Source organism: Hyalella azteca, unplaced genomic scaffold (genome assembly GCF_000764305.2).
Source record: "Hyalella azteca isolate HAZT.00-mixed unplaced genomic scaffold, Hazt_2.0.2 contig8792, whole genome shotgun sequence".
Classification (NCBI taxonomy): Eukaryota; Metazoa; Arthropoda; class Malacostraca; order Amphipoda; family Hyalellidae; genus Hyalella; species Hyalella azteca.
Genome location: NW_025938877.1, coordinates 18483 through 30795, shown reverse-complemented (window position 1 = coordinate 30795; position 12313 = coordinate 18483). Strand labels below are relative to the sequence as shown.

Below are 12313 nucleotides of genomic sequence, written 5' to 3'. Positions count from 1 at the left end.
AGCCGCGAATCAGGCCGTAAATTTATCGGAGATCTTTATGTCAATTAGCGAACAATAAACTACTTTGCTAACGTATGTTGTATCCAGAAGACACATAGATGGAAATTGGTAAATTTGGGCTTCTATAGACATGAGAATCTGCTCATTCGTACTATAGGATAAGTTGTATTTTGGATTTATTATTTGTTGCAAACATTTGCCCACGTAGATATGAATCGCCCTATGATTGATATCTAGTAATCGAAAAGTTATGGGCAATGTAAAAGCACGGTTGACACCGAATCGACACTTTTGCGAAAAATAACCTCAAACTATGCAATTTTTTGCCTGTATAAAAATATTTGACTGATTTTTCCGACTTAATCATTCAACTTTTATCTATAATTCACTCAGCGTATAGCATTTTTTCTGTGTAGTAGAATTCATGTATAAGAGATATGTAGGAAATTACGAAACATATAAATTTAAATCTTTTCTGGTTTATTCCAAACAAACGAGTAATAAAATAGTGAATAATTTGATTCAAGATGAAATTATTTAGTCTCATAAGAAAATAATGTAGTATTATCGTTCATTGTTTTTTATAAAGCACTTATTTTCTGCACCTGGCACCGTAGCATTAGCGTTGGAACACAACTAGGTGTCTGCCCAACAAATTCCAATGGTTTGGTTGTATGCGGGTCTAATTCGAAGGAGTTAATAAATTTCAAAATGGCATCAGGGTTACCTAAAAGAATAATAAAGGTGAAGCTTAGTTAATCAATTTACGACTTTGAAACGTACTGCTTGAAATTATTTGCCAGGTTTAAGCTGATTGATGTTGAACTTTTTTTTTCAGTACAAAGTCTTGTTTTATGTTATCAACTTTGTTGCGGCTGCGGCATCGATCACCATCACGATCGTATCATTTATTTTGTATTCATTCTACTCAAAACTGTTTTGGGGTTCAATTTCATTATTTACGTTGTTTGTTCTATAAATACCCATGAATGAGATTTGTTCTTGAAAGTTGAATCTACCTATTCAAAAAATTGAACCGTCTGTTCTTTCCTTACAGCTTATGAGTCAGGCTCAGGGCCATGTCATGTGCATGATCAAATCACCAATGCATCATCGCATTGCTCTGAACTTCTGAACTTGAAGTGCTAGGTAGTATTTTTCTAGACTGAGGACTCTATTGTTTGTTTTTTTATGGTTCAGTTCATTACCTGACAATTGATACATTATATAGTTTGTTGATTTTCGAAGCTCAGCCTCTAGTCAGTACCTAGCCTAGCTGCTAGCGTAAACGCGGTATAATGTATATTCCAACACTTTAAGGACGTAGCAAAAAATGAATGGCTATAAACAAATTACCGTACGCGCAACTCGAGTTCCGTTTGCTTTATGTCACTCTCAAAACACTGCACTACGTGCCAGCAACAATGAAATGTCACAAAATGTTGCCATATTTATTTAAAAGCCTTTAGAATGCAAACCTACCAAATCCATATATTCCGACAGACCAACACTGTGTGTGACTAAATTTGGCATTTTGTGAGACTAATTCCGGCTCACCGGCTGCGCTTCAAACTCTACTAATTTGTAATTCCGACACTCTTGTGTTCAAATTCCGATCGCTGTATGAGCTGTATTGGAATACTACACGGCTTGGAATTAGAACACTATTGAATATTGAACACTACTTATTTAGGCTTTTAATTAAGAGCTATTAAGCTTTTAATTAAGAAAATTTTAATTTTTGCACACAGCTTGGAACAAGCTGTGTGTGTCTAATTCCAAGCTGTGTTCAGTTTGTTGGAATTAGTTTTTATGTGTCTAATTCTAAAACCGTCTCTTAACTTAATCATCTATTAATTTATTTACCACTTGAAATCAGTAAATACAAGTATACTCAAAGGATTCCTAATATATTCACAGACGTATTTAAAAGTCTCAAACCATAATATTCTTTCTACACAAACAGTTTATCACTATTTGGTAGAGCAAGGTCAATCATCAACTTTGATACATTTTTCAATGTTCTCACTGGGTGACGTGCACTGTCTCTCTTTGGAATTTGGATCTCAACATTTTCCTGCCAGATGGCCCACGCCAAGACCTAGTATTTTGGCAATAGTATGGCGCGCAAAAGTATGACATCACTATTTCAACCATCAAGGAATGCATGGAACTAAGAAAAAGTGTAATATAAAGGAAAAAAGTTGAGAAGTGTCAGAATTACCCACGATGTCAGAATATAACGCGTTTACCCTAGCTCGACAGTGCTGTATAATAATTAGCACCAGAAAAAGCGCTCCTTTTCTTACGTCCAAAGTTCAGTTCAGTACAATCTTATCAGATATCATAGTTATATCACTGCATAGTATCTAAGCTGAGACATTAGTATAAGACTCTTCCTCCAGTTCATTTTTGAGTTCTATCTACACCTTGGAGACTGGAGTAGGTTGGACCAGCAATAGCAGCAAACGCAAAGTATCATGGATGACAAATTATAGTCAAATGGTATTGGTATAAATTTTGAGTAGATAGAGCTAGCGGCAAGCTAGATAAATTGGAATTGGTACAAAATAGAGTGGAAAGATTGGCACTAGGAGCCCCCCAGGTGGACTGCAGTAGAGGCCCTGAGAGGAGACATGGGTTGGAGTACCTTCAAGGAAAGAAGGATGAGAGCAGTTTTGAGGTACAGCAATCCCTTGATTAACGCGGTTAATAAATCCCCGAGTTTTACCGTGTTAAGCAAAACGGCGCTAATCAAACTTAGAATATATGGGAATATTTATAATGAATCCTCAAAAATAGCAAAGGAAAGGAAAATTATGTAGTTTGATAGAAGTGAGCAGTAGATATGGCAGCGATCTTGACCAGTTGAAGGCTAACGAGTAACTAGCCCTTTACGCACTGATTAATAAGCAAAAAGTAACACTTTTGTTACGAACGTAACACCTCTGGCTAGAGGTGGGAAAATGATGCGTTGTGAAAAAAAAGTCGCGCTAATCAAAACTGGCACCGCGTAGATTAAGGGTAGGTGGCAAATTTTTTTTCCGCGTTTATCAAAACCGCGGTATTCAAAACCGTGTTAATCAAGGGATTGCTGTATAAAGTGAGACTGGAGCGAATGGATGAACGTTGGGCTCAAAAGATGTATATGTGGAACATGAAGGTGATCAAATGGGCACGCAGATGTTGGGCAGTGGTGCGTAAGTGTGGCCTGCATGAAGCATGGGTGCGCCAAAGGCACGCTGGGCCAAAGGACAAATGGGTGGTGACAGTACGGGGTGCGATTGGGATAGAGTGGGATGAAAAAGAGTGGAAAAGAGAAATAAATGAGCGAGTAAAAGACTATGGGCTGAAGGTATGGAAGCAAGGAATGGAGGGAAAGGACTCTCTAAGACTGTATCAGATGAAAGCGATGCCAAAATATGAATGTATGCATGATGGTAGTAGAGGTGGGGACCTTCTGTTTTGTGTTAGGGCAGGCGTGCTAGGTGTGAATGGACGTACATACAGGTGGAATGAAAGGAGAGTGTTTACTGTTTGTGCAGTCTTTTGTTTCCTGCATTCTGATTGGCATGCATGAAACAAGAGACTGTGCCATAGTCTCTTGTTTCATGCGTTCTGATTGGTTCTCCAATCACGTGAACTTGGTCACGAAGCTCAGTTGCATTTGACAACTTTTTTATCTGCAATGGCAGCATTTCATCTTCAGCGTGCAATTTCTACATCACCATGTCTGGAAAGTGTAAATTACCAAATTTCATGACTTGTGGTTAAAAATAGAAGCTTATCATAACTGGCTTGCTTGCCATCCAAAGCATGAAGGTATGACGTTATGTACATTGTGCTCGAAAGACTTCGATGTGTCAAACATGGGGGAAGCAGCTTCGATGAGCCATGCCACTTTTGAAAATCCATGAAGAGCTATGCATTTACATGTTTGCAATTTATCAACTGTAGGAGATGATAGAATATGCATGGCTAGTCTTTCAGTCATGCTAAACCAATTGTAAATGAGTCTTGGAAAATTATATTGATGGTCATGGAGAGTCATGGAATTTTTTTCTAAATACCGGTACAAACCCTGCAACATGAAGCTTTATATGCTCAATTTTGTTATTTTGTTAATTTATTTTCAGTCAAACTGGTTAAACAATTCTTGTGCTATGGTTATGTAACCCACATCAATTTTCATTTTCCTCTGTTAGCCTGTATAGGCGATACCGTAAAATGGGGTAACTTAGACCACTTTTTTTTTCTATAAATGATGCCATTTTTATAATAGCTAAATTAAACTTGAATTGAAACATGCAAAATACAGGTCTATACTCCAGACCATAAATTGCTGGCTCCTGCCTCTCATAGTCTTTATGTAATTTAAAAAAAAGTGATGGTCTTTGTTACCCCAGCTCTTGGGGTAACTTAGACCGGGTGGTAAAATCAATTATATTTTTTGGTAAAATAACTCCAAATAACTCCAGGTTTTGGTGCATTGTAAAAGAACTCTTCTAGTTACATATGCAAATGACAAACTTGAGGAAAGTGTCATAGTTTGCAAATGGGGGCGCCGCCCCATAATGAGGGAAATGTGACTACCTAATGGCAGCCCTGATGGGGTAATATTGACTGGCTTGGAAATTAAGTTAAAATTACCATATATAAGACTCTGTAGAGTCAAACATGAAGAAAAAAAATAAATAGGCTGTCAAACATAAAATATGTTATATATGGTAATTTATATTAACTTCCAAGCTAGTCTATGTTACCCCGTCAGGGCTGACATTAGGTGGTTTAAGTTACCTCATTTGGGGGCGGCGCCCCCCCATTTGCAAACTATGACACTTTCCTAAAATTTGTCATTTGCATATGTAACTAGAAGAGTTCTACTATAATGCATAAAAACCTGGAGTTATTTAACCAAAAAATAAAAAAATTGGAGGGGGTACTCTGACAGGCTTTAAATGACTACCTAATGGCAGCCCTGATGGGGTAATATTGACTGGCCTGGAAATTAAGTTAAAATTACCATATATAAGACTCTGTAGAGTCTAAAACATGAAGAAAAAACATAAATAGGCTGTCGAACATAAAATATGTTATACAGCAATCCCTTGATTAGCACGGTTTTGAATACCGCGGTTTTGATTAACGCGGAAAAAATTTTGCAACCTACCCTTAATCTACGCGGTGCCAGTTTTGATTAGCGCGACTTTTTTTCACAACGCATCATTTTCCCGCCTCTAGCCAGAGGTGTTACGTTCGTAACAAAAGTGTTACTTTTTGCTTATTAGATCTTATGTTGTTACTTTTGTTACGACTTTTGGAAAAATTCGCCAAATGTTGTTACTTTATGAATTTCAGCCAATAATTCTTTAAATAAGGTCCCATTCCGTAGGCACTCATGCTGACTACAGAGTCGGTTTAACCGCGTCTTGTCTCGTTCATAACTCGAATGGTCGAGTTCGGCAACATTCGCCGCTAAGTGCGCCATGCCATGATGCCGGTGCTCTAGTTACTCGTTAGCCTTCAGCTGGTCAAGATCGCTGTCATATCTACTGCTCATTTTTATCAAACTACATAATTTTCCTTGATAAATTACCATCATAATTAGGGACAAAAAGGGAATGCTTAAATGTAAAAATATCACTTTGGAGACTAAGCTTGAAATAATTAAGCATTTTGATAATGGTGAAACGAAAACAAAGATCGGTGAAGAATTATTAAAAAAAATTATTATGTAACTTTGCTATTTTTGAGGATTCATTATAATTATTCCCATATATTCTTAAGTTTGATTAGTGCGGTTTTGCTTAACACGGTAAAACTCAGGAATTTATTAACCGCGTTAATCAAGGGATTGCTGTATATGGTAATTTTATATTAACTTCCAAGCCGGTCTATGTTACCCCATCAGGGCTGACATTAGGTGGTCTAAGTTACCCCATTTGGGGGCGGCGCCCCCCATTTGCAAACTATGACACTTTCCTAAAATTTGTCATTTGCATATGTAACTAGAAGAGTTCTACTACAATGCATCAAAACCTGGAGTTATTTAACAAAAAAATAAAAAAAATTGGAGGGGGTACTCTGACAGGCTTTGAATAATAGCTTTTTTTTTTGTGGGTCACATTTTTAATTTTTTAACCTATTAGATGTGCAAACTTTTTAAATCTTTCTATTGTGTTATGTAGCCTCAGTATTAGGCCTTTAATGCCCATTAACCAAATTTTTCTATGTCAAATAGTTTTTGAGTTGTGGGGGTTTTTGTTAAAAAAACAAAAAGTGGTCTAAGTTACCCTGCCGGTCTAAGTTACCCCATTTTACGGTACTCTAACATTGATTACAAATGATGCATGAATATCATTTCATGGCCCCCAAAACTTACGAGTTAATATTTTATTAAAAACCTGGCATTGATTAATATTAATAAATTTTTGAAAAATGTAAATTTCATAAAAGAAAATAGAGCTTATTTTTGTATATCATATCTAAGTTGTATAAACAGTCTCATTTATCTATTTTCACAATTCGTAGGACATTTATAGCATTTAGGAAGATGCATGCAATGTGCATTTTGACTTTGTGTACTGACATAAATATATTATCATTTAATCCAGCACTTGGCAAATACATTTCAAATTCCACATAATGATAACACTCAATGAAATTGATTACACTCAATTATGTAGCTGTTCAAATAAAGCTAATTTTATAACCTAATTAGTTTTGCCAATTTGAAAGGTTCAACATTTATTGACAGGAAAGACAATAATCTAAATTCTTTTTCCCTAGGAATAATTGAAGACAATCAACTAACAAATCAACTATTGATTTTATTATCACAAGTAATTTATATAATGGAAATGTTAACACTTTTTCAAATGAATTTCACTAGGAAGCAGATATGTTAGGTAGGGTAGTTAGTAAGTTTTGGTAAATTTAGTACAAGCTGCCATCATCATGGAGTTGTAATTCCATGTTGATGCATAGTGATACATTCAAACTGCAAAGCCAACTGAGTTATTATGGCACCAATAATTATGGCAATAACAAACTTGTTAAAAAGAGTTCAGGAACAGAAAACTTTTACTTTCATTTGTTTCTTCAAAACAAGGCAACCAAAATTTGAAATGTTTCACTGTGAGTCGAACTCTCTTGTATTTATGAGGGAAATTATACTGACAAATCATTGCATATCTGTTGCCATAAGAAACAATTAGGGAAGTTTCTCTGATGGCAAACTAATGTATCATCCAGTCCATCAGAGAGCCACATCTATGACTATGACTGTCCTTATTTAATAAAAAATTGCAAGTTAATGTAGTATAACTAGTTACAAATGATTACTTTATTGGTATTGCTTGATCAAATTTCTGGAAGAAATATTGAGGTTTCTCATTAAAATCTAAGATTCATCAGCAAAATTACATGCTGCCACAGAGATCCAAATCCTGAAATACGTTTGTGTATGTTTATGCTTTATACCCAGGTGTGGCATGTGTTGGAAAGGAAAATTGCCTGAAAAAGCATGTCAGAGCAAACATAATAAATTTATTTAGTAGAACAAAACTTAGTTAATTATGCATTCATAATTGGAGCATCAATGATGTAATCAGGGAGGCTGTTCCATATGTCAGTGACTTAAAGCAAGAAGTGTTATTGCATGGATGAGTTACTATGTGTTTTTTTTTAGTTTATTGCCATGGCCCCTGGTGTTGATTCTTGTTTGACATTCTATTAATCCTGGGAGTGGGACCTTGTATAAACCATGAGTGTACTTGTATACTTCAATGTGGTCACGACACAGATGTCAATAACAGAGGCTTGGAAGCATCATAATCTTTAATCTTAATCAGTAATCAACAATGTCTTGAAGCCAGTATGGAAAAGTGCAATCAATAGAACTTGAGCAATGAACTAGTATTCAATTTGATGCCTTTAGTAGATCTTGATGCTTTCCTTTCTTCTTCTAAATATGTTGTAACAAGTATTTTTGGTGACCGTGGCAAGCAAGAAACCAGTACTGGAATAGGAAAATGGCGCAGAAGTCACCCATGAGTGAGAAAAGAATGCTTAAGCGAGGTTAATTTTCTCCACTTGTATGGCCTCTGCCTAACTTCTTTCATAAAATATAAGATAATCCTTTTTGCCTTCAATTTTTGAAAACAACCTGTCAAATGGCAGTCTTTACCGTTGATTGTAGGAATATTTCATCTGATATTTGAGTTTGTTTGTTAAGAAAGAAGAAATTCCAATTTGCCAGTTAATTTGAAATTTACTGATTTAATTCAATATGATATTAAATATCTTCGACTTGTTAATGCTGATATTTTAGTGTGGGGAAGGTCAGTTATCAAAAACAAGCCTGTATTCATGGATGTGCATATTTATCAAATTAGCAGCAATGAAAAAAAATTCCTCACTGTGGGTTTGGTTTCTAAACCATGGATCATAATTCCATTCATAATGGGTTTACCATCATGTCTCAATTATTACAGTAAAAATGACCACATAAATATTTTGCTTCGCTTTCTAGATATTTAAACATATAACGTTATTTTTTGTCCATAATGAGTCAATTTTATTATCATTTGCAGCTTTCTGACATCACTACAACTAAGTTGGACTATTGCAATTTTGGATGAGACTGTAAAATATCCTAGCCATGACTAACCCATCTTGATATTTTTTGACTGATGAGAACTCTGCTAGATGGATTGTTTCTTTTATTATTGTTGTATTATTATCATATTGTAAATAATATGATAATATATTTAGCTGCTGTGCAAGGTAGAAGTTAGGAGGGGGAATTTATGAATATGTAACTTGTGAAGGCCCACATATACTATAGTAATAAATCTAGAACTAAACATGCTTGTTGAAACTTGATGTCCACCATAAACTTTTGCTTAACCTTGTAGCATCCACCCTTTTTGACAGTGCCAATTACCACACTGCATCCATACCATTTTTCTGAAATTTATTTGTTGAAAAAATTTGATAGGGAACATGTATAACAACCTAGTCATGGTGCAATTGTTTTTTTTTTTTTATAAAATATGCCATGTGTACCATTCATAATGTAGATCTAATAAATTCCTTCCTGACTCAATTCAATCATGCTGGATCTGGTCATAAGGTCCTGCCAAGATCATTTTTTCCCTCAGAAATGTCTTTAGCCTAGAAGATATGTTACCTACAAAACAAGTACAACATAATTATTATCTAAGAAAGGGCTTTAACAACTTATTTATACTTCACATTGAACTGGGCAGGAAACACAACGGTTGATGGCAGAACCTGTTCCTGGCATCTCTGCTAAACCTGATGAAAGCAATGCCCGCTATTTCCACGTAGTAGTTGCTGGTAAGTTGCTGTTTATCCATGGAAAAATTTTATTGGACTGTACCTAATGTGGACAATTTTGCTTAAACTCAAACTATGATGCATTTAATTGACAGGCCTAGTAACAGGAATTCCATGAATAGGTTTAAATTTAACAACCAGATATTCTACTTGCTAAACTATGTTGGAGTTGCTCAGTCTTAGACCATTTTCTTTTTAAATCCTTTGTGTCATTGAAAAATGTTTTTGTATCATAATTTGTATCATTTTGTTACGACTCTTCTCTTAAACTTCACTTCTTGTTTGTTTGTTTGTCTGTCTGCTACAAATCTTATAATTGATACTTAACACACTTCTACCTCTCCAATCGATCTGAAATTTTGCACACTTGTGTAAGGTTGGAGACGATGTATGTAGGTATCAATTGACAGAATAAATAGTTTTTAAAAAGTTCACATTTGTTATGTAAAAATAAAATAAAAGAAATTACTTTTTTAATATTTGATGATAAAATTAGAAATTCATTGTACATGTGTAACACCCAAGACACTGGATTCTTTAGAAGTGTTGTCTTTAAAAATTAATTTTTAAATGCATATTATTTACTTATGTGATGGCCACAATGTGGTGAACCAATTTATGCCGTCACTCGTTTAAAAATTTTCCAATGTGAAATATATAATGAGGATAAAATTATAATGTAATATATAATAATACTCTATAAGACTGTTAGTTCAAAACACAGGTATGGCTTGAGAATAGCTATTGGGGATGTCTCAAGAGAGATCTATTCTTGTTCTAGGAGTTACAACATTATTCCAGGTTACATTTTCTCCGCGCTGATCCTGCTTGGTGTGAGTTACTCCCTGCAGGTTCGCCCTCACATCCGCTTACAAATGGACAATTATATTCAGTATGCATTGGTGAATTTAATTTTTATTTTTAGGCATCATTTTAATTGAGAATTGATTATGCATGCAGGTCCAGAAAGTTCACCTTTTGAGGGAGGTGTGTTCAAACTTGAGCTCTTCCTGCCAGAGGAGTACCCGATGAGTGCACCCAAAGTTCGCTTCATGACCAAGATATACCATCCAAATATTGACAAATTAGGAAGAATTTGTCTAGACATTCTTAAAGGTATATAATTAATGATTTTTAATTTTATAAATGGTTTATCTTACTATTCTGTATCGCTGGCAAATGTAACTATTATAAGATTATTTGTATATTTTTCTATCATTAACATAATGCCCATTTGACTTTCCATCATGATCATTTTCAGGTTTGTTCATGTAGTGTTTCAACATTCTACATGAAGATTCCAATTCTCATCATGTTTTAATGGGCCTTTTGATTTCAGTCATATATTTTATGGAGATTACATTATTTTAACTGTCACTGCTGGTTCCACTTATTAAAATCATATTTTGAAGATCATTTATTTTTTACTTGCTCTAAATTTTGTTTCTGATTTTTGTCTTAAATCTTCTTAAATGTTTACAATAGTTGAATATGTATCGTAAATGTAATATTGTACTCGTTATTTGTGCAGATAAATGGAGTCCTGCTCTTCAAATTCGTACTGTGCTGTTATCAATCCAAGCCTTGCTGTCCGCTCCCAACCCTGACGACCCCCTAGCAAATGATGTTGCTGAGTTATGGAAGGTGAGATGCTTTCATTTCCAACTCTTGATAGGTCAAGTTTGTACTTAAATTTATCATGAGCACCAATACTAGACTTTGATGCAGTGAAATGAAACTCAGTCAATCCGAGATAGATGATCGGATAAAATTTACTAATATTAAGTAACAAAACACTGAATTGGGAGCATCTTAGTGCTGATGAAACCATCGTATTTACGGCAACATCTGTTTTGTATACTGAAGTTAATTTCTGACAAATTTCAGGTAAACGAACCTGAAGCCATCAGGATTGCCCGAGAGTGGACTCGGACTTACGCCATGGGGAACTAGCCCCTGAAGTTCATAGCAAGAAATTCCTTAGTTTAGTAGACTGGTCTGACGAGAGTGCGAAGGCGGTGCACACTTTCACGCATTACTGTGTTTAGTTTTAGAGCATCATAAACTGGCTGTACTGAAGCCATTGAAGACACGCTATAGTAAGTAGTGTGGAAGTATCAGGCCACATGCTAAACCCGCTTCTAGGTTTTTCTCAAGTTTTTTATCCGAAACTACAAACAATTGGTAAATACCTAATAAAATCCAAAAATGGATGTTACTGTTATTTTCTAGCATCGAATTTATTGCTTGTGGCTCGTTCATAATTTAAATCTAAAGAAGTTTGTATAGTACAGAAGGTTCTTATAAGAAATTGCATCTCACTTCAGTTCTGGGGCAAGTTTATCAGTTAATCTAGAAGCAGTGGGTATGGTATGATAAATGATCATCACTAAAATTTTTGTATCAGCTAACGTGAAAATGATCTAATTTCCATCGAAAAATTAAATCATCCTTTCTTGAATGACCACTATCCAGCCGTTCTTCGTTGTACGCAAATGGTTATTCCGCATATCTTAATCATTTCCATCCAGTCATCCAGTTAGGGTGAAATACGCTCGTGAATTTCTAAAATTTCCAAAATAGATTTCTCATTTACATTTCTGTATTTCCAGGCGATCTAAAAATATTTCTCTAGATATTTGATAGAAGAGACTTCAGGCCAAAGACGTGAATTTGTGATTGTAGTGGACAGTTAACAATAGGGTCAAGTCAGACACATTTATTTCTAACCTTTCCGAGTGGGACTATAATTCCAATTCTTCGAGAACGTGTATGAAAGAATGTCCTTTTCTCTGGATGATAATCGTGGTGGCCAGAGTAAACAATGTATCGCATACACATGTCCTCATCCCTCGCCTTGACAACGCTTCATTCGGCATCACTGTGAGCGCTGTTGTCTGCTCTCGCGTAATACTTTTTAGGCTTTGATCAACAATGATTATGTTTCCTG

The 12313-nt window shown here is 35.2% G+C and overlaps 1 protein-coding gene across 1 annotated transcript; it reads left to right on the top strand.

Annotated features, from left to right (window-relative positions):
- Window positions 1-625: 625 nt before the first annotated feature.
- On the top strand, window positions 626-12313 carry LOC108672757 (ubiquitin-conjugating enzyme E2 N). Its single transcript, XM_018160482.2, has 5 exons — window positions 626-744; window positions 9273-9363; window positions 10324-10479; window positions 10895-11007; window positions 11251-12313. Exons 1-5 carry the CDS (start codon window positions 712-714, stop codon window positions 11314-11316), a joined length of 459 nt encoding a protein of 152 aa, XP_018015971.1. The 5' UTR covers window positions 626-711; the 3' UTR covers window positions 11317-12313.